The sequence below is a fragment of the Chamaea fasciata genome, unplaced genomic scaffold (assembly GCF_029207755.1).
Source record: "Chamaea fasciata isolate MVZ Bird 193981 ecotype frontalis unplaced genomic scaffold, bChaFas1.0.hap1 SCAF_15, whole genome shotgun sequence".
Lineage (NCBI taxonomy): Eukaryota > Metazoa > Chordata > Aves > Passeriformes > Sylviidae > Chamaea > Chamaea fasciata.
In genome coordinates this window covers 9333032-9356480 of record NW_027094100.1, presented here as the reverse complement: position 1 = coordinate 9356480, position 23449 = coordinate 9333032, and the positions used below count along the sequence as shown (strand labels likewise).

General features: G+C 42.7%; 1 protein-coding gene across 2 annotated transcripts; it reads right to left on the bottom strand.

Moving 5' to 3' along the window:
- Positions 1–1081: 1081 nt before the first annotated feature.
- Positions 1082–23410, bottom strand: MAML1 (mastermind like transcriptional coactivator 1). 2 transcript variants are annotated; one of them, XM_066196926.1, is made up of 5 exons: positions 22650–23410; positions 12607–14007; positions 10636–10896; positions 7606–7720; positions 1082–5450 (listed from the first exon to the last, which is right to left on the bottom strand). In XM_066196926.1, exons 1-5 carry the CDS (start codon positions 23016–23018, stop codon positions 4459–4461), a joined length of 3138 nt encoding a protein of 1045 aa, XP_066053023.1. In that variant the 5' UTR covers positions 23019–23410; the 3' UTR covers positions 1082–4458. The 2 variants fall into 2 exon arrangements, with proteins under 2 accessions (XP_066053023.1, XP_066053024.1); XM_066196927.1 differs by having other exon boundaries at positions 12607–14004.
- Positions 23411–23449: the final 39 nt, after the last annotated feature.

Here is a 23449-nt window from a genome sequence, read left to right as displayed (position 1 = left end):
ACTTCCATTACCCTCAGGAAAAACACTGGCATCAAGAAAAAAAAATCAAATTAGTTTCTGAGCAAAGGTTTGTGACAAGCTGCCTTCTACAAATCTTTGGAAAACCACAGATGTCATTGCAGTGGGGGATGGCTTGGAAAACTTCTGTTTCATTCAACAATAACTAAAATGCAGCATTTTAATGGGGCAATAAAGCAAAAAATTAACCTAACTTCACGGTTTCCCATGGACTAAAAGTAGCTGATTCTGGTACTGCTACTGATTTGGTTCTTCATAAACTCCTGAAGATACAGGTCTCCTCCTCTCCCAAACAGAACACAAAACTTGTAGAGTAGGAATACATTAAAAACACACTCTGGTAAGTCAGGATGCTTTGAGGAAACCTGGAGGCTGAGCTGGGGCTGCACTCAGCTGCACAATGACACCAACTGCAAAGCTTGGAGGATGACCCATCCATGTCTGAAGCCGGGCAGTGGCTATGGGACTTCACCAGCCTTAAGCCAAGACCTCCACACACGTTGCTGCCAGTACTTTGCTCCTTGTTCAGAAACATCCGCTCCTGCCTGCAGCACGTGTCCCAGGCCTCAGCTGGATTCCTGTGTGTGCCATGTGCCTGCATCAGGCAAGTCTTGAGGAAATCATTTTGAACTTCTAAAGGCTGTTATTCTGAGGGAATTGGGACATTTTGGAACTCTACAATTTTGCACATGTGAGGTCTCGGTAGTTATTAAAATCTTTTTCACTACTAACAACCACCTCTGCAGCTGAATTTCCCAGCTCAAGGCCTACAATGCATTCCAGAAAAAAAAAAACCAAAACAAAAGCCCGGAAGCAGTAGGAGTACCATAAAGCCTGATTTTCAAAGTTACATTTTCTAAGGCCTCTTTATCCAGTTCTGGCCTGTTTAAATGGACTTTCTGAAACCATAAGAATTGGTAAGACACAGCAGCAGAATTTGAGCCTTAGTAGTAGGCTGAGCAAAAATTGTGTGTTGGGATGAAGGGAAGGAACCATGTCACTAGGAATGACAATGCTGAACACTGCTCAGCTTACGCAAATGTATAAAGTCACACCATGTATATTTAATACACTAGCAAAATATTTATTTCATAATGATAAAACAGAAGTGAAGGATTTCTTTTTGGTGTGCACCAGTAATTGTAGTAAAAGAATAAGGGGATTAATGGACTCTTTATACATTTCAATGACAAAAATTCATAAAGGTTAGCATCAAATTCAACTGTTCTCCATTTACAAGCATAAAACTTACCATAATACCCCCCAAACACATATATAAAGAATTATAGTTTTAAAATCTATAAAAAGTAAAAAATATACAGTCAGAAGATCTAACTCTTATTCAAATCTTTAATATAAAATTGTAAACATTTATTTACACAAAGGAAATGTGTATAACAAAATTTTGAGCACCCTTTTCAATTGGATCGTGGTTTTTGGAAGGCAGTGGATGTTGCACAGTGACACTCTCACCTTGCCTGCCCAACCAAAACCGCAGTTTATAAATAAAGCCATGGGCGGCCGGCTGGGTTCAGTTCAGGGGAGATTGGTTTTATTGCTCTGAAGCTGCAGCAAATGGAAAGCCCGAGTGCAGACACAGACAGTGACATGTTACAGGGCACTAGGGCAGAGCCCAGCCCTGCCCATGCACCCACGTACATCAAAACCCTATTTTCATTTCCATTGAACTGTTCCAACCTTGTTCCAGTGGCACCGCGTTCCCAACGCTCTGACTGCGTTCTGTGCACAGGGACCAGAGCCAAGCCAGGGGCTCTTTGGATCCTGTTCACACAGGGAAACCAACGGGCATTATACGCCAGTTTGTCTAGAGTCACGCTTAATTTTACTCCAACAGTACCATGAAAAGGCCCTGTCATCACACCCAGATACCTTCCTGAACAAACCCTCTGGTCAAGCAGAGCAATATCCACCTTAGCTTCCAGAAACAGTGGAGGAAAGAGCACACCTGCATTTTCCTGGACATTTCACTGGATTGCCTTTTTGGTAGTAATAATGCAAACAGCAGATGTTCTTTTCCTCCAATTAAGAAATCACAACTGGATGGATTGTATTTTGACTTATTCAGAACAAAGTCTGTGTGCAAAATCTACTGTAAAACAGAGCAGATTTCACCACAACCTCAACAGGGAGAAAGAGAAGCTGAACCCTACTACCCTGTTATTTCTGTCAAGTGTTTGTAAGGGGGAGAAAAAAAAAGTGACATGGAAGGATGTCACACAAAATTGAGGTCCCAAGCACCCCTAACAGGAAGGGAAGGCACACTGGTGCAAAGTTAACCTTTAAAATTAAAAATACAGCAAACACTCCTTCCCCTGCCGTTGCTAGTTTATATCTATACTCTTCTAATGACACTTACCTTGGACCAGTTTTTGGTTTAACTCAATAGTAAACCAAGCTCACTAGCTCTTTTCTTGGATTGCCAGTATGAGAAAAGCTAGCATCAGTTATTTGCATCTCAACTACTTATTCTAGAAAATATCAGAAGTGTCAACAACCAAAGTCACCAACACCTTCGTCTTCCCATCCAAAGACAATCTTTATGTTATCTTTTCAAAAGCTCTACGAGGGATTAAGCCTGCTTCAGTGAAGTTTTATCCACTGTTCAAAGGTGGGATCCACTGATCAATGCACATCTTTCATCAACAGTTCAACATGATAAAACAGCAAATCTGATCAACAGAGCAGAATTCATCCACACTAGCTAAGTGTGCTGGACAAACCATGTTCCATGCATATTTGGAAAGGGTTAAAGTATTAGTGTTAAAAAAGCAGTTTTCAAAAGTGCAAATTGTCTCATAAAGGAGCTGCAGATACAGTAAAATATTTTCCTTCTTTGAAACCAATGATATCTTTCACTTCCCTTCACCCCCTCTGGAAAAAAAACCCTCTCTCACAATTCTGCAATGCAAAAAACTCCAGTCTGTGTTGAAGGAAATTGCTTTTAAATCACAATGCTGGGTTTGGTTAGAAAATTTAGAGGAGTTTTCCAAGAAAGTGGATTTAGAAAGGGAAGAGGTATTTGTGCATTTAAAACAAAAGCTTTCAACTTTATTTTCATTTTAAAATAAATGTTAAGGCAAGGTGGCTTGTTGGTGGATAAGGGATTTTTTTGGTAGAGAGTAAGGACTTTGGAACACTGACTGTTCCCATTGTGGTTTTTGTCCTTTCTGGGACCAACACCAACATATGGATAAGAGGTCTCCTTGGGCTGAGCTGAAGAACAGCATCTGCTTCAAGGGATATTAAAAAAGTAAATCCACCAGTCCACAGAAAGATTATCAAACTTGTAAGCCAGTATTAAAAAAACAAAGCATTTAAGGGGGAGACTTCCACATTGGAGCAACCCTGATACAAGTATACGAGTATTCTCCCAGGCTGCCTGTGCTATTATTGCTAATAAGGACTTTCCACCTCCCAGCCAAATTCTTTCCTCATTTTTATCCTGAAGTGACAAAGTCTTGTGCTCATTGCTAACTTCGGGGGATGAACTGATCTCAAAGGTTAGTTTCACTTTTTACAACAAAGAAAACTAGATGAGCTGTCATGAAGCAAAGCCTTCATTTAAATACAACTACCTTTGGAAATAAGTTATGAAGAAACAGGTGCAAAGTAAATGGCTTTACAATTCATGTTAAACCTACTACAGTTTAAAAGTTCTCCCATAAGAAATTCCCCCTTTAAACACAGCAAGGTACAAGCCAAGAACTGTGCCTCTCTACAACAGAGTGCAAACTGCAGCTTAAAAGACTACAACCTATGAAGATGACTGTCTAGACTAACTGGCCAGGTTTTAATACTTTCTTTCATCTATTACCAGCATCTAGAAATATTAACTGTGAAATATCACTTGCTTACTGAGAGTACAGGCACATGCTTCAGCAATGGGGAAAAGAAACAATTCCAAACATTTTGCAAGCATACTCAGGTGCATACAGCCTCTTCTCAAACAAAAATCAGAAGTCTGATGGACAGTACTATAACAGCACGTCAAGCTATGAACAAATAATTATTGCAAGTAATAGCTGCAGACTAAGCCCTAAACACAATTTGTGCAACTATTTGCGTTCTTTCTGCACTATTTCTGTGGAATTTTTGTTTTGTTTTTAAATAATTAAAATATTTAAGTCTTAGAACACTGCAAGAGATTTCTGGAAGGCTGGCTAGGACACAGTATTTTTTGACCTGTTCAAGTGTGCAACTCCTCAGAGACCGCAGACAAAGCGCACTCCTCCTGCAGACCTGCTTGGTGCGCCGTGACCACGCGTCAACACTCACTGAGAAGCAGCTCCAGTCTTTTTCCCAACCATTTACCTCTAATGCCTGCAAGTCTCCTCAATGCCACAGGTTTTTTTGGTCCAAGAGTTGTTTATATCTCATGACATAATTAAAAAAAGTAGAACCCCCGCCCCCGGCCCCATTTTAATGAGTTCCTAACAACTCATCCAAATCGTTCATCCACTCCTCTGAAGTCCTGTTTTTCAGCAAAGAGTCTATCAGATCTGTGTCACCAGTTAAATTCTGAAGTCCATTATTGCCTGACTGGCCGCTGTAGGCAAAAGGCAGCTCCTGACTGCTCGTCCTCACAGAGTACCCTTGGCTACAGTGCAGGTTTCCTCTGTTGGGAATTTGCTGATTTGGGTTCTGGTTGAAAGCATTCAGGTCTGGAACAGTCTGGTTCATGGCAGGCAAGACTTGCTGTGAGGGTACCTGCTGCTGTGCGGGTGGGTTTGTCCGCGGCTGTGCTCCCAAGGAGGACGACAGCATCTGCCCAGAGACAGCAGCGTTCATCGAGGTCATGGGCCTGCTGGTGCTTAGGCTTACCTGAGGCATTCCCTGGGCAAACTGCTGGTTGGACATCTTTAGATGTGTTTGCTGCATGTGGAAAGAGGAGTTGGCAGTAAATGGTCCTAAGCCACTGTTTGCTTGTGTCTGGTTGTTAATATTAGGGATACCTTGGTGTTGCCAAGATGGATTTTGAGCCCCCATAGCAGCTGGGACTCTTGCCATCTGTGGCTTGGATAAGGTTGGATTCAGTGCACCTTTATTGTGCTGCTGAGAAATACTTGAGTTTGGTAAGGTGTTCTGCCCGTAGGCAGCAGGAACGGCAGCACCCTGGCCCAAGCTGCCCTGTCTCTGCATCGGGGTCTGTCCATTGGCACTGGGAGTCGTGTGCTGGGCAACCATCTGGGTCATGCCAGGCGCCAGGTTGTACAACCCCCCACGCTGCATGTTCTGCATGCCGGGGTACTGAGACACCCCCCGCTCCTGCTGGCTGGAGCCCGACTGCAGGGGAGCCACAGGAGCGTGTCCAGGTCCCATCTGGATCATGTTCTGGCTCTGAGGAAACATCCGGGGACTCCCAGAGCTGGACTGTCCCAAATTACTGACCCCGGGCATGGCTGAAGATGACCCTGAAATAAAAAGAAATATTTTGCACATTTAACACCTCAGGTTCAACCAGAGCCAAGCCAGGCCTGCAGGCACAACAACCCAGAAGAGAGGTGCAGCTACATTTGTATAAACTGACCTCTGCAAGCAACACACAGAGAGCAGCAGTTTAATTAAAGAGTGGCAACTGTTGCTCCAGTCAGCACCTCCACCTTGATCTCAAACACAGATACGCCAATGTCCTAAAAAAATCTGAATACCACTTCTAAGAGTTCAGCAACATTAATTAAAAAAAAATTATGACTTTAAAGGCAGGACTCCGATATTTCTTTGTGAGCAAAGGTAAACACATTCTTTGAAGTGCATGCACAATTTACTAAGCTGTTAAAAAATAGCTCTTACTGCACACACACAGAGTCAGTCATTCCATGCAGAAACAAGAGTGCATCTCTTATCATACAACTGTAGGGTTGCCAGTTCTGCATTTTCCAAATTCCAGGAAAATCTTCTATTTATCTAATATAGAAATATCTAATTCAGAAATTTTTCGTCAAGTATCTTTTGGATTTCCACAGTGAAGTATTCACTATGTTAATAAGCAGTGCTGATAGCCAAGCAAGGTGATTTGGAAAAATGTCTCCTCAGCAAACCAAATACAGTCCTTTGTTATTGCAAAGCCTGAATTTAAAATTTCTCCTTGTAGAAGAAACAGCCCCCTATTTGAAGGAAAAAAAGCAGAAAAGCTCTGTAAAGTGTAGCGCTTATAACACCCCCCCCCACACTCCTTACAGTCGACCAGGGGAAACCTACCTACACTAATAATTTCTTTACTTTCAAATCCAAAAGTAAGCTGCAGAATTTTTTCCTATTTTATGATAGCTGAGGCGTACTGGCTCTCCATTACTAGTAATATTGTATTTCAGAATTACCAAAAATAAATTCAAATAGAATTCAAATTATGTTGAATTAATTATCAACAAAGCACATCATAAAAAGATCAGTGTTGAGGGAATGGATGGGTGGGGGAAGAGTCTTCCTGTGATAATATTTACAGCAAAGAGACAGCACACATATCAGGATTTAAGGTGCAAAAAATAGTTACAATCATCATTACAATGAAAACTATTTTTAATAGTACTGATGTTCATTATAGCAAAACCTACACTATTTCAAACAGTTGTATGCCTATCTTTCTGTAGAAAAGTGGCAAGATAGAAAAATATTTCAGTGCAATATTTGAAGGATGCTACTGATCCGTGTATTAGCACATCATCCTTTTGTACTGGCATCGAGTTCTTTCAATTAAGTAACAAAACCCAGTTGTAGCTGCACTTGACACTGCACAGGCACAAACAGTCAGGGTGAGGGTATTATATTTCCATTTGCATCTTCCCCCTTCAGTATTTATTTCTGCAGGAACATGGAGAGTAAGAAAACAAAACAAAGGGAAATTTTCTTGTCCTCTAGGTTTATAAAAAAAAGACAAGTGGCTTCTTGATGCCCCGTCAAGTAACAGCTTTTAAGGTAAAAAGATGAGCTTTTATTGCTTTCTAATTCTTCCACATTTTTGAAGCTATTCCAGCTGAACAGTTACAACATCTTTTATTTATCAGAACTAATAACCTACAGACATACTAAGCTGCTTCTCATACAAAAAACCCCACACAGGACACTTAACACGTAATGAAGAGAATTCAAACTGCATTCCCTTTTAAAGGTAGCAGGGCTAAAAATGTTAAGAGACTTTTAAACTCATTGTAGAGATGAGAGAAATATTACACCACTTATTTTTCTTTAATGAGGGCCTGTGATACAGGGAGTAGCGATGTCAGGCTTCAGAAAAAAACCCTCTGAATATTAATATACCAAAGATGGAGAGAATTTACAACCTGCACAATGAAACAGATGAATAAAAGAAGCCCGTAGAAAAGTGAGGGTATTTAAAAATTTTGCTCATTTCCCAAACATTAAGAATCAGAAGCTTAAGTTGTCCCAGATACCTGTGACCAGGGAAGCTGTTAATTTGCAACTGAATCAGAGTATAGGTCAAGAGCTTTTAAGGCAGAGTGACGTGCAATAAATTAATTAAAAGCTATCCAATCCAGGTAATTTGAAGACACCTTGTTTATCACTCCTGGTATTTCTTCTGCTATTATTTCAACTGCCATGTGTACTCACCTGTGAACTGCCCAACCTGTTGCTGGTATGGGTTCTGTGGTTGATCCTGGTACTGGGGAGGAGGCCGTGTCAGATGCCGCTGCAGCTGCTGCTCCTGCTGCTGCCGCTGTTTCTCCTAAGAAAGGTGCAATGCAAGAGAATTTGAAAACAGATCAAGCTTTTTCCAAGGGCTATCTAGGATAAAAAGAAGCTGTCTGCATAATTCTATGCACAGCGGGTAATTAAAGGGGCTTCTGCAGCCCTACAGTCACTTCAGACTTTGTTCTCAGGGCTCAAATACAGTCAGTTTAATCTGATGAGTGGCAAGGCCAGGATCTCGGAGACAACAATGTGCACTACAAGAGTTACTGCAGTGCATGTCTGAAGCCTTTCAAAGACTGAAAATCTGAGATGTTAGTCTCCTAATGAGTAACATAATCAACAGGAATTTTTAGCAATAGTCTAAAGACAAAAAGGGGTACAGGTACAAAAAGGGCAAAAGTGAGTGTATAAAAACCCCACACACATTTACTTTTTTGATCTTTATTTCCAAATCAATGTATTTTAGACCCTTCTTTAGAAATCAAGAAAGGCCCAAGTCAGAAATATCAAAAACTGAACATGTAAATATTTTCTAGTCCTTGCCTGCAAACATGAAAAGATACACACAAATCCATATTCTCATTTATCATAGGTTTTCCTAGAAGATTATGAAAAACTGCAGAACTAAGTCCATAACAGAAGTCATACAAGTTCTTCAACCATTCAATGTTTCAAACCACTTTCATAGCAATGCACTGCTCAACTGAAGCAAACACTACTCTCAAAATAACTGTGCCTCTTTAACATAAAAGCAGATTCAACCCATACCTATTTTATGATCAAACCCTTTGAAAAATAAACCAAGAAAATTTTCTATTAGGAAACTTTGGGGGAAAATGAAACGAATGTAGATGCATTGACAGTAGACTCAGATTTTGACACTATTAACAGCCAACCGTCTGCTTTTACAATATGAAATGGATCAGGCACAGCATTTCTGTCTCTCCTTTCTCAGATACCTTCAGCCAGACTGAAATCCTGAGGTAACCAATTAGTGATACAATGCACAACTACCTACTTAACCAAAAAGTTACACAGATCACAGCAGGGGACAGAAACTCCCTCCCATGAGCACTGGGGTAAAGACACAAGCCAGAAGCCTTTACAGAGAATGTAAAGGTGCAATGTAACAAACAGCAGATACAAATCACTACCACTCTTCCCAAATGTCTCCAGCTGCGAAGCTGTTGAGACACGCACAGGAATGAGGAGGGCAAGCTGCCTGACAGAGGACCTGCTGCTTGCAGGACCAGTCAGACCTGAAAGAGGCTGACCACGGAACCCAACAAGAGATGTCATAGCTCTGAGAGAAACCAAGAACTGCAGAACCTGGCTTGGGGAAAAAAAAACCAATAAAATATGCAGAATGCCAAGTGAAAAGACAAATTTATAGTGGCAGGGAATGGCACTGGAGCTACCTGAAACTGCAAGTCTCCTGCAAAGTAGCAGATTCAGGAATCTTTCTGTAAAACTGCATCCCATAGGGTGTATCCAAAGAAATAAATATCAAATCAGAGTGCTAACATGACCTAGCTTGCTAGGCAGCACAAGGCCAATAAACGTGGCAAATGCAGTATCTAAAGCTGTTCGGCTCCAAGGCAAAGCCACTCCTTATCTGAGACCAGAGTCCCAGCATCACTATAGAAAAATGGAAATTACAGAAGTTGGTTGTAGTTACCATAACCAGGACATGAACGAAGTATTTTCATAATACTGATATTTACTGCAGCAACATGTGCTGGCAAAGCAGAAGCAAATAGATAGGAAAAAAATATTTCAATGCTGTGTTTGAGATATGCTACTTATCACCTCCCCATTGTTCAGAGAGATCTGACACCTGTTAGGTCCATTATTGTCCTAAGGAAACCTACTGGGCCACAGCTCTAAGAGCTCTAACAAAGCTGTAATAAGCACCATCCACTAGACATGCAAAAGCACAAGAAGGAAGTCACACCCCATATTTACCTTCTCCCCACTTGCTCTCAAAGAATAGCAGGTTGTTAACATTTTTGAGAGTAATGATTACTCATCTTTGACATTTGATATTAACATACAAGTCACCAAAGACTGATTGATTTACTAAGAGGTATTCTAAACTTACAGATCATGTAACTCATAGAAAAGATCTGATTTTGCTGACGATTTGGGCATTTTCTTTAAGTCTTTAATAATATAATTCCCCCACAGTATTCCCTTAGTCCAAATTGTTTTAACCCAAATATCAAAAACATATCTTTACCAACACTCATACACTGCCAACCACATTACTGTTTTGTCTACACTGGGTCCAGAACCGAGGGGGTTTTTCTGTCACCTCTATTGAGACCTCAATTTTATCAGGATGTCTCCAGGTGACAGAAGAGCCATTGGCTAGGACCTGGCAGAGCCATAGCTCCACAATCCTGCATGTTCTACTACAACCATCCCCACAAAATGGGCTTTCATACATTTTCAGTTCAGAGGAGACTGTGCCATTTCCTTCTTTCATAAAGCTTCTGATGGGCAGCTGATTCAGAGAGACCTTAGAGCACTTTTCAGTACCTAAAGGGGGCTTACAAGAAGGCTGGAGAGGGAAGGTGTCTCAAAACAGCATGAAGTGATAGAGGAAGGGGGAATCCAAGACATCCATCTGAAGGAGGTTAGGCTCAGATTAAATATTAGGAAAAAGTTATTTACTGTGAATGTGGTGAGGCATTGGAACAGGTTGCCCAGAGAAGCTGTGGCTGCTGCATCCCTGGATATGTTTAAAGGCCAGGCTGGATGGAGCTCGGAGCAACCTGGTCTAGTAGAAGGTGACCCTACCCATGGCAGAGGAGTTGGAACTGAGGTGATTTTTAAGGTCTTTCCCAGCCAAAGTATTCTCTGATTCTAAAACATCGACTGCTATTTCATGCACCAAAGCAAAGCAGAACAAATTAAAAAAAACCACAGATAGCTGGCCCCTCTCACCTGCTCTGCCAGCAAATGCTGCTGCCTCTGTTCCATTAGGAATTGCTGCTTCTGTTGCTCCATGAGCAGGTGCTTTTGTTGCTGCTCTCTCTGCTTCTGCTGGTCCATCAGCATTTGGTGTTGCTTCATCACTGCTGCTTGCTGCTGATAAGCTGAGTTGTTGTGGTTACCTGCCATGGAGACATTTGGAGCCTGGGCACTCACCCCAGGGCCCGGGACAGAAACAGGAACACGAGGAACAGCAGGAGCAGGGTTCTGATCCTGCAGAACATAGGAAAAGTGACAAAAGTTACAGAAAAGCAGTAACTCCTTCACCTGTGAAGCTTCTTATGGAAGTTCAGCTAATTAAAGACAACCAAACACCCATCTATACAGAGCCAGACACAGAACTGCCACTTTGGAGTTAGGGTCAGAAGCTCCACAACATTTAGGAATAGAGGCTTTAACTTCAATCTCAAAGTACTTCCCAATTTCCAACTCAAACAGGAGAGGATAGCTCTGGGTGGTGTTTTTCAGGCAGTTACAAACTGCACTTCAAACACCCCAGCTTCAGTTTACTTTGGTAGCAGTTTTTCAAACACTACACTTTATATTTTTGTTGTACAAAACATTTATTTAAATCCTGCCTCTTCTGTCAATGTTTCATTCTGCAAGTGTTTATGTCTCCTATCCTTACGTTGCTTTTTTTAATATCAGAGAATTTACTATTTGCAGGTGAAAGTGAGAAGGCTTCCACTGGTCAAAATGGGTCTTAAAGTATTTTTCCAGGAATCCAACCATCACCATACACCACAGACAAAAATACTGCTACGTATAAGTCTGATATGATAAGTTTTTCTTAAGTCTGCTTTTTCTTTTTTTTTTTTGAGACTGGAACTTGGATAAATAAAAATAACACAGAACAATTATCATTCAAGACCTGATACTGCCCTCTTAGTACCAGCAAATCCCTTTGAAATTTGACAGTTTTCATCATTTTAAAGCACAGTTCAGCCTCATCTCTAATTACATGAACAAAACATTATGTTCAAGTTAAGCATACAGCTAATGGGTTTGGCTGTTGGTTCTCACTTTGCAGTTTCATAAGGAATCATGAACCAAATGTAAGGAATGCTGTGCTAAGTTGTTCTGTTTGTTGAGGGAACATATGACTAGAGATGGATCTCAAAGAGCTTTTGCTGGAAAAACTTAAATCCTTGCAACAAATACCTTTTTTCCCAACAAGCCCTCTTTTATGTGCATTGCAGGTACATGTTACAGAATCTCAATGAGGCTACACTTCCATCCACTACAGAAATTTTCACCTGCAACATACCTGTAGTAACAGTTCTATACAAAGTAAAGGAGCACCATCTGGAATTTTCTGTTACAGGAAAACCTGAAGCATATACTTCAAGCTAACAAATATTACCATTATTTGCTCTTAATGATGTATTTCTCTCCTATGCCGTACTTGCCTAATGCCTAGAGACTTAACCAATAAAAATCCATAGAACTGAAAGGCTCCAGGGAACACCCAAGAAATCAGGAATGCAGCCCCCCTAAAAGTAGATCTTTTAATAGGATGCCAACTCTGACACAAGGAGGGACTAAAAACAAGGTAAAGAAATCAAAGCTTCTTTGAGAACACTGTGTAACACTACTGTTTTATATGAGTTATTTTAGTCAAAAGTTTACAAAGCATCTATTTATCTTTGTAAGTAGAAGCTTCTGTGAGGCACGACATAATTTGTTGCCCACAAAGTATATTAAGCTGGAAATCACATGTTACATGACCTAGAACCCAGTATTAAAAACTGTTCCCAGTGGAAAAAAGACCTCATGATTGTTGTCTAAGATTCTTGTATACAGGATTTTTCTCTTTAAAATCAATGAAAACATTTGAAACTATACCAAGGAATCTGCACTCCAGCCTTACCTACCCAACAACCTTAAATCTGCTACTGAGCAAAGGTAATTCAGGACATTCACCTGACCATGTGGCAGTCGGTAGGCAATGTTTCCAGACTTGGGTTTCAACAGGATCATCCCATTTTGGTCGTCACCTACGTGGGACAGTGGTGGCTGCTGGCGCTGCTGGATGTATGCCAGCATGGGAGTCTTGCTCTGCCCAGGCACTGCCACCCCCTGCTCACACTCTGCTTTGTAATGGGAAAGAGGCTTGGTGTTCCCATAGTCCAGCATAGAGCCTTGACTATTCACAGGGTTCTGGTTCAAGCTGTTTTGCTGATGACCCAAAATGTTCACGTGATAATTGCCTCCAGCTCTCGGTGAGCTTTTATTTCCCAAATTAGGCATCATGAGTTTCTGATTGTTGAAGTCTGGCTGATAAACTGATGGGCTAGTAGGATTTTCCATGGTATATGGGACAGCCAGTGGACTATGGGAAGTCCCAGACTGTTGCCACGTTGACATTTGATTTGTTTGGTGGACTTGTGAAGCTTGTTGCTGGCTCTGCAACATCTGATCTCTCTTCTGCTTGGCAGCAATCTGCTGAAGTTGATGAGCAGAAGACATTTCTTTGGCACTTCCCGCACACTTCCCAGGTAACAACACAGGCCTCTGGACGCTCTGAGAGTGGTTTGATGCCTGCATCATGGGCTGATTAGGATTTTCAGTCATTGACTGACTGGAAGGCTGGAACATAGCCTGAGAACTACCAACTGTTGTAGAAGCAGCACTTACAGGTACAGAAGCAGCACCAATAAATGCTGAACCTGAAGAAGTGGATCTAACCTGGGGAGATCCCAGCTGCTCTTGCTCAAAGGGTGCTGGGGAAAACTCAGTCTTTATGTTAATATCTTGTGGCAATGGTGTCTGTGCAGCTGAATTTGAAGAATCTGCATCTTTTTTGTCTTCAAAGTCATCATTAAAGAGATCCTTCATGTCTTCATCGGGCACGGATCTATTGAGCTCTTCAATAAGTTCCTTCCATTCTTGCTCATTTAGATTAAGATCGGGCATCAGGTTATTCTGAGATATAGAACCCCCTGCTACAGGATTCATACAGGGAAGCTCATCTACAGGCTCTTGCTTCAGCTCTTTGTTCAAACTCAGAGGAAATGAATCATCAGCATCACCACCTCCATTCATTTGCAGGCTGGAATCTGGAAGACACTTCTTGCTGATGCCATCGAGCCCCATTGGATGTTTCCCATTAAGTTGTAAGGTATCGCCAGTACCAGATTTCTGGTCAAGATGATGGAGTGGAGACACAGGGGGCATTCCATTGGAAGAACCACTCACTCCCAGACCATCCTCACGACGCAGTTTCTTGGACACAGAGAACACATCACCATAGCCATTCTGCTGGTCTCCATTCTGAGGGGAAGCAGCACTATCAAGCTTTCTTTTCACAGTCTCATGGAGCTGCTGAAAAAGAAAAGGAATATTTCAGTTATGTAGTTCTGTGTTACATAGATCTGGATTTTTATTTCTTACCAGAACATTGTCTTGCTCTGAATAAAACATTCCAGAAAAAAAAAAAAAAAAAATCAAAGTTTGCATTTTAGTTTTGGTAACATTTTGTTTTACAAGTCAGCACATGAGATGACTTCCTCACTATAATATCCTAGGGAAATTTTTCAAAAAACATGTACTACTTCAAACAGAGGCCCCCTCCTTCAGACAAAACTAAAAGCTACCATTCAGTCTGAAAACAACAAAAAGTTGAAAAATAGCTGTGAACTGGAATATGTTATGATTTTTCCTATTCAAAATGAGAAAAACATTGAAGAATATTAAGAATCAAATTTTAGATGAGAATAAAAACCTGTATTTTATTTGATCTATGTACACACAGTATAATTGTTCTATGAGACTGTTTTATAGAAGTCTCACATTTAAATATTTATGAAACAGTCTCACATTTAAATATTTAGAAAAAACAAGTAATCCTTCTGTGATAATAACTTTTAGAGAAGAACTATGTGTATAAATTTTGTACACAATCGCACTTTTGGCACTGAAGCAAAACCAATTTGTCACTTAGCGACCACTGCTTCACACTTGTGGAAAATGAAATTCAGAGTTCAGCCAGTTCTATCACAGCAGAGTAAGTTCATTCCTTTCCTCCTTTCTCCTGAAGCATTTGCCAGCTGCTGTGACCACCAGAGCCCCAAGCAGCTCCACAGTTGGCCTCTCACAGATGGTGAAGGCACAGATTCTCTTTCTCGTGGTGCCACCTAGAAGCGACCAGCAGCTACAGCAGCAGCTTCACAGCCAGAGCCTGAGTGCCTTTGTTCAACTTCTCCTTCCTGCCAGCATTCTTGCAAATACAAAGTTCTTTCTATTGACCTCAAAAGCATCTGAAAACAGAATTCCTGCACACATCAAAGGTGACTATAAACTTTTCCTTCCCTCGGGTGCATTCTGTAAAAAAACCTGAGCTTTGCTGGTGCTGGAGCGCTCCACCAACGCAGACAAACCTGTAGGGCAAAGACGCTGCTCCAGCAGTGCAGGGAGCTTGAATTGGGAACTGCCATCGGCTCCCGACCTGGGGGAGACACCCTGGCACATCTCAGCAGGACACTCCACAGGAATCCCCACCAAGAGCCACCCATCTGAGGTGTGGGCTAACAACAGCCTCTCACACGGCAGGAAAGCAGCTCATTAAACAAACCTCAAGACAAGTATGGTTCTTTTCATATTACCTGCAGTCTTCACAAGGCAGTCCACTAACCCCTGGGGAAAACTCTCATCCAAGGAAAAACGGGAAATCTCAAGATTTCAGCATTCAAGCAAGAGGCTGTATGTAGGGCCAGCATAAATTATCAGAAGATTTTAACTCACTTGCCTGAGCAACAGCATTCTTTGATTTACAGATAGAAGGACTGGTTCACAGTTTGTTGTTCCTATTTTTTTTTTTTTAACCATCTACAGTGAGCTGATTTTTGGGGGAAAGAAACCCCACACCATCTGTTTAATTCCTGCACAGGTAGCAGCAAAAAACTCCATTATTTGTTTAATGCTTGCATAGGTAACAGCAAAGCCTTATTTTTATCTGTGAGACAGACTCCAGCTTCCCTGGAGACTGTCATCTTCTAGATGGCACATGGAAATAGCAGCAGAGTAGCAAGATCAGCAGAAGACTGAGCAGGATGAGATGAGGTGTACATTTGGAGAGGAGGCTGGAACTTGAAATCTCTTAATTTGAACATCAAGTCTTCAGCTTGGAGTAGCAGCTCTCTAGTGAATTTTTCAAATACCAGCTTGAAAGAAAAATGGAAATTTACTTTTTTGTAAAAAGGCAAAACAACAGAGCAAAAAAGCTCAACTCCATCACAACATTTGGCTTTCAGTGTTTCCAATTGTTTACTTCATACTCCCATCAGGACAACTGAAGCTCAAGGTGGATGAGTAACTTGCCCAAGGTTATATGATGAGTCAAATTACTCAAAGTTTGGGAATGGGTCCTCCTTAATTCTAAATAGTTAGGGAAAAAACCCATCCCCTGAAAACTTACATCAAAATAATAACTCTGTTTTGTGAGCTACACTCACTGCGGTCTAGAGAAAGATACAGACACCTAACATCCAGCACAGGAACTCTCATATCTCTATGGGTTTTAACAGTCATAACACTCAGATATCTGATCCTTGGAGACATTTTGACTGTAAGCTGCTCGAGACAAAATCCTCCTTTCACCTAAAACTGTATTCCTTTGGCAAAAAGGGGGAGATTAAGTTCCTCCCCAGTTTGTCTGTGTCTATCCAAATAATCTGATCTGAGGGGGGAAACAACAGGCTGCATGTGAGGTACAAGTCAGACTGCAAGCTATCTACATATCAAGCCGCTCCAACAGAGTCTCAAGGCAAGAAAAACCTGTTCTCTTCTGCCAAAACTCAGGGAAAAAACCAACCAACAGATGGTAGTTGTGGAGGTAGGTACTTCACATACGAAGTAAAGCAAAGCTTCCTACTCACTAAGAAAACCTCTTCAGCTTTCATTTCCTTGTTCATTACCATCCTGTAAAGCACAGTGTTCCCCCAGTACACTATCCATGGTTTCCTTAGCAGAATCAATCAGTTTTATTTGTAACACTGAGCCAACCGCTTCCACTGTCACAAGATCAGATACAGAAATGTCTTGTCATTTTCTCAGCCTATTCAATTTTCCAACAAAAGATGAACTTCTGAGATCACTGCTATCTAGCTATGCCTAAAAATATCACCCCAAAAACATCTATCTGAGGTATTTTTACCAATATAGAACAGTGCAAGGCAGGGGATGTGAGCTGGCCTCGATCCTTTGGCCCAGGACAGGACAGACAGTTTGTCAAAGAGCCACTCACGGGCTACAGGCTGCACCTCCTCCACACCACATCACCTGAGCTGCATTTTATTCACATGAGCAGAACACACAGTCCTCAACGTGGTCATAAACACCTCCTTGGCAGGAGCCCACGTGCCCAACTGTGCATTCCTCATGCACAGAACACAAGCTGACAAAACCCAGGTGCCATCCATGACAACGGGAGGTGTCCAGCACACCTCTGGTCATGTAACTCACAGGCTGACAAGGACACAGGCCTGCAGTGCCAGAGATGGATGCGTGCCCAGGCAAATGAGAAAGCTTCCAGCAGAAAACAGAGAGCACACAAAGGGTTTTGAGATATTCAATCTGCGTCTCAAACCCACCAGTTTTACCACAATGATGCTCAGCCATACTGTGGTCTCACTGCAAGGGCAAATTGACTGACTCTGTAAAAGCTGTCCAAAAACTACTACAGAAACCAGAAAAGCTTGAAAACCTAATCTATTGCTTGTCTGTTACCACTGGCAGAGTTCAAAACTTCAGAGGCCAGGGCAGTGCAGTCTTATTGCCTTGGTGGGAAGGGGCATGAATCACTGGTCAAAAAAGTGGCACAAAGTTGTTCTGATTGGTTTTGTTGGGTTTTTTGTTCGGGTTTTTTTGTTTGGTTGGTTGGTGTTGGCTATTTTGGTGTGGGCTTAACACCTGAAACCAGATTTAGATAATCATCTGAAACCAATGACATTTCAAGGCATAAGAATTTAACAGGCATGAAAGTTTCGTTCACATTGTTTGCTTGAAAGCAAGAAACCCTTTACCATTCAAAACAGCTAAACTGAGAACAGTCAGCTAAAATCCTTTTGCAAAAATCCAGTACTTTGCTATACTTTGACTCCAGTAACTGAAGATGGTTAATACGTATACATATATATAAAAATACAAACTGTATGCAGGTTTCATTTACAAAAAAACAAACCACCTTGTGAACATGGCAGAAGAGAAACTTCTTTAAAATCTGGTACTCATACTGTGCCTCTCAGGCTCTGTATAATGTTCTTATTTCGTTTTTTAAAGCATCTGTTACAGAGATTTAAATATTCATACACGATTCAGTAGAGCTTTAATTTTTTGTATTTTATTTCAAATTAAGTTTACCATTTCAATATCAGAATTAAGTCTACAAGAATTTGTCCTGATACACCAGCAAGAGAAAGATAATGCTGAACATTTTCAAAGAAGAAATGCTATATTAGACTATAATCATAATAAAAAACTAGCTCCAATATGGCTCCTGGCATTCTCACCTAGAAGGGGAAACCAAATCAGAACACATCCTTTTTTCTGCCATGGAAGTGGCAGTACTGCAGCACAGATGAGCTCCCATGTACCAGAGTTCACAGTAGGTGCTCTACAGACACTGATTCTCCTCTCCTGCCTCTCCAAGGACAGGAGCAACAAAGATGATAACTCCTTAAGCTGGAACAACAATGCAAATATCAGACATTGTAGTGTATGAATTCTGGATAGAAAACATAACATTTTGACTACACACCATAGAAAGAACTCCCTCTTTACTGTGCATCTACCCTCAGCTTCCAAAGTTGCATTCCCAATGTGTTTCTGCATTCCACTGTGCTGTCAGAACCAAACTGCAGGACTCATTTTAATTTTTACTTTAATTCCAGCAGACTTTTGCATTTGGGTGACTGCCTGCTGGAGGGAAGAAGGGCTGTGGATAGGCATGTCTATAAATATCCCAAGCCTGCATTAGTCACAAGGGGCAGCTTCTGCTACAGGAATTGTTCTGCTGAATCAAAAAAACTCCTGTGCCTTCAGCTGCAATGCCGGATCCTCCACCTCACTTGAACTTAAACAGCAGCAGCTCAGTCACTCCCAGATCCTACAACTTAGGAAGCATCACTGCATATCAAACTAATCTGTTAAGGGAAATGTTTCAAACATAAAACAATACCTCACAGAGAATTAAAAGGAGACAAAGAAAAACCTGTCTGAGTTGTTGGGCAACAAACTATCAGACTTGTCAGCAAAAACAAACAATGGTGGCAAGACTAAACTGCACCATAGCTATATATAAATAACATGTAAATAATTTGCTATTTTTGTGGTAAAAACATAATTTCACAATTTAACACCCTTATACCACAGCTTACACAAAAATGAGGTCTTCTGAACTGTTAGAGTACCAGCTTGAGCTTCGTTAGAGGAATGTCATTAACCCTTGTCAGTAGACTATGGGCAATCTATTCCCTTTAATTTATTACTTTAGATCTTTCAACCAAGAAACACTGCATTGCTCCCCCTGGACTCAGATTTCATTTGAAACTCTTTACTTGGTGCCTTTGCTTACTTTAGTATTTAACTAATATTAATGTAAAACATCTATCACTGCCAAATAAATGCTGCTCTTCAGCTTTAACACAAAGCATTCTCAAGACAGGCCACTGACTAGACCTTCTGAGCTCATTCCAGAAATACTGTTTGTGGTTTTGTGGCAGTCCTAGACAAAGCAAGCTCTCTGCACAACAACTGCTCTCAGGTGGGGGAAAAAAAACCCAGTAAGAAACAGGGAGCAGCTCTCCTTCCAAGACACCACATCATAAACAAGGAGTGGAGATGAAAATCCAGATCTTGCCATTGTCCTCATTCACATGTCAATGAAACGCCTTCTGTTCAGCTCAGCCATACACTCACTGCCTTATAGCCTATCACAGAAATGTAAGAAAGCCAACTTCTCTCTTGCAGAGAATTTAAACAGCATTATTTGATGAACTTTCATGTATCAGAACCTGGCAGAGAAAAAAATGTTCTAGGACACAAGCCCCATCTCTTCTCAGCTTCCCAGTTTCTCAAAAATGTAACATTAAGACAGCAAACACATTGTCCAAACATCAAGCCTCTTCTACTTTGAACACAGCCTTAATAATGTCACGTTAAACCACAGAAACGGGAAGTAGATGCCAACATTTGGATTTCCCATCAAATAATGGTCTGGAAATTTGTAGAAGTAGGAAGCTAGAAGGTTTTTCAACATTTTCCTCAAACGAAGTACAGGCCTACACGATGCATAAATAATCCAAGGTATTTCTGTATCAATACTGTCTTCTCTCAGTTTCTATAGCTTAAATTTTACAGCTGCTTACTAAGAAAACAAGGAAGAATCTACCCCTTACTTCTGCCTGTAAGCAAGAGCCATCCAACTTCAGGATCTAAATCAGAGCAAAGACTAATGGAAGAGAAAATATCTGATTTTGTTCACGTGACACATCACACAAGACACTAAGGAGGAAGTGGCAGTGCCACCGTATTCCCTGTGACCAGTGTGCACTTACAGAAGATGCTCAGCAGCACAGCACCTGGCAGTGCCCACACTTGGTGCACCACAGCTTCATGTCCTTCTACCACAAGACCTCACAAAAGCCTTCAGCTCTATATGAACTGCTCTCTCCTTCAGGGACAAAAATAAATGTTTCATTAACAGTCAACATAAAATACTAATTTCCAAGAGCAGATTCATAAGCAGCTTCACAGAAAAATCTGGATTGCTACAGCAGCAACTGCTGATATAATGCATGCTGCACTGAGCTAGCAGCATTCCTTGGAAAGGAATGTGGCCAGGATGTTTTAAAAGACAATTCTGGTGTTCATCCAAACTTTATTGAACTCTGGAAATCAAGCCCACGTCCTTCCCATTCAAAGTACATGCCTGGTCTTGATAATGGCAACATGATGGGTAGAGGTAAAACACCAACCTAGGGACCTTCTGGGCCAGAGGAATTAAATTAGCAGCAGAGGTGTTGTTGTGTTTTTTTCCAAGACTTGAATTGCTAAGCAAACCAACTTTATACCCCAGTAAGGAGGTGATGAATCAGCAGCTGCAATTAAGCTCACAGTCATGGATCCTAGGAAGGAAACAGGCCAGCCTGAGGAAGAGTCATTCATACACTAAAACCCTCTTCTGTTGTGTAAATTGGCCACTGGCATCAGCTTCCTGTACAAGGGCTTCCCCAGATGTGCAGTGCACTTCAGAACCTGCTGCTGTTGAGAGCCCTCATTATAATGGATGCTAATTAGATCAAATCCACATCCAGAGTGATTTAAGAGAAACAACAGCAGTGAATTAGAGACATCTTTCTTTTAGAAGATCAATATGAAGTCGTGTGGTGGCAGTTTAAGCAACGGGATTTGACATGCTAAAGAGCCCTGAGTGTAATGAAAATACACATTATTAAGGGGTAGAGCCCCATATGCAAAACACCCAAGAGCCCAGCAGGAAATAAACAGAACCCCCACCAAGTTTTTAGATAATAAAAACCAAGTTTGAGTAATTTTTGTTTCGACACAAGTTTACATTCAAGGTCAGTCTACTAAACAACAGCTAAACTATAAAGTTTTGTAGAATTAGTATCAGGAATGCACAAGGTTTCCTCTTTTCCTCAAGTACCCTTCTGTAGCAGTCCTCTGAAGTGCTCTAACTATGTCACAAGGACCTCAGTCTTCTCAAGTCATCGAGCCTCATAGGTGTACTAGCAAGAACAGACACAATTCAGTAAAGTAACACTTTCAGTTCATCTTGTAAATACTACAAACTGCACCCAGGCTGCCCAGTGCTGGTCACAGTAAGGATGACATTGATAAACCCCGTGTTTCAGTATTTCACATTATGTCCTGGACACTCAAGTATACAATAAGCTCTATCGTGATTCTACTTTAAAAACAGTAAGTGAGGTCCAAGACAGAGAGAAGTATATCCTCCTTCCTTTCTAATTCAATCAAATACACAGAGCACCCTAAAAATACGATTTATTCTACATATTAACCTGGAAATATCTTAGTTTAATCCAGTGTCCCCTTTTAAAGACACTCAGAGTGGTACTGAATCATTTTCATGCAGGCCACCATTTAAAAATACTTGGTTTTAAGGCAGACAGGTATTAGGACAGGCAGCCTTTAAGAGGTTATCCTACTAACCTACATTACTGACACATTAGCACAGAGCAGTATATTTAAAGGGCCCAGAATAAGTTAAGCAATAGCTATCTTGATATACAAACAGGGCTATGTGAATATGTCCCGACAACCAGAAATGCTAGAGAAGCCAGAGAAACATTAAGATTTTGAGCTAAGCCAGTTTTTAATGGGTGGAGTGGGATTCTCATAGTGTTCACACCCACTAGGGTGAGTGGCAAACAAGCAGCTGCCTTTCCACTGAAATTCCTTCCAATATGTACCAGAATTAACAGACACATTGTCTTACAACTCCCCCCCAGTAATAAGCGTCTTCTTATCAAATGACTCCACAAAACCCTGACACCCCAAATTAAAGACGCAAGCAAACAAAAATCCAAAGGCACCGCAGTATCAGTGCTCCCTGACAGTTTCTGCAGGGGCATTTTAGGTGAATTAGCCAGAAATACGATTCACTAAATACTCTGAATGATTTAAGCATCACAGAAATCCTGCCCGCTATCCGTACCCCACCATGCCGGATTTTATATACTCTTCCAGCGTGCATAGCTGAGGAGCGAAATCAAAACAGCCTTATCGGCTGCGACGTAGTATCACGGCAGACAGGGTACCCTACAAAGCAGCCACAACCCCAGCCCTAGCACCCCACCACCACCCCAACCGCGAGAGCTTCTTTTCCTTCCCCCATGCAGCTCCAGACGAGAGGTCCCGGTGCCAGCCGGGCACGACGGCGGGTCCCCTCCCGGCCCCAGCCCCCGGCCCCGGGCGGCGCTTACCGCGATCAGGGCGCTGCTGCGGCCGTGCTGCTGCTCTCCGCTCGCCGTCTCGCCGTCCAGCCCGTTGGCTCCGCTCCTCTCGGCGCTCCCCGCGGCGGCGGCGGGCGGAGGGGGCGCGGGCGGCGGCGGCGCCGGGGGCGGCTGCCGGTGTTTGCCGGCCCGCTTGGCCTTGGCCTGCAGGCAGCGCTGGTGCAGGGCGAAGGTTTGCTGGCGCTCCAGCTCCAGGCGCTCCGGGGACACGGCCTGGTAGCGGGACTCGCAGGCGCTGTGGTGCCGCCGGCAGAGCTCGATGCGCCGGCGGAGCCGCTCCATCACCGCGCTGTGCCGCGGCACCACGAACTCCGCCATGGGGCAGGGGGGCAGCACCATGGGCCGGGCGGCGAAGGGGCGGCCGCCGCCGCTCACCGGCTGCTCGCTCCGGCGCCAGCCATGGCGGGGCCTCCGCCGCCCCCCCCGCCGGCCTTACCTGCGCTCCCCTCCGGGATCGCCCCGGGTCTTCCCCCGCGCCCGGCCCGGCGCCCGCTCCTCTCTCCCCCGCCCCACTTCCTCCTTCTGCCCCGAGCCCGGCGCCGCTCCGCTGCCCCGCTCTCCCTCACCCCTGCCCGCCCCGCGGGGCCCGGCGGAACCTGCCGCGCTCCCCCCGCCGCCGCCCTCAGGCGCGGGCCGGCCCGGACCCCCGGCCCCCCATTGTTGTCCGCGCCGCCGCCATCTTGAAATTGTTTTTCCCCTCCAGAGCCGAGTTGAGAATAAATGGGCGGAGCTTCCTGGGTGGGGGGGTACGTCACGGCGCGCGGCGCGTC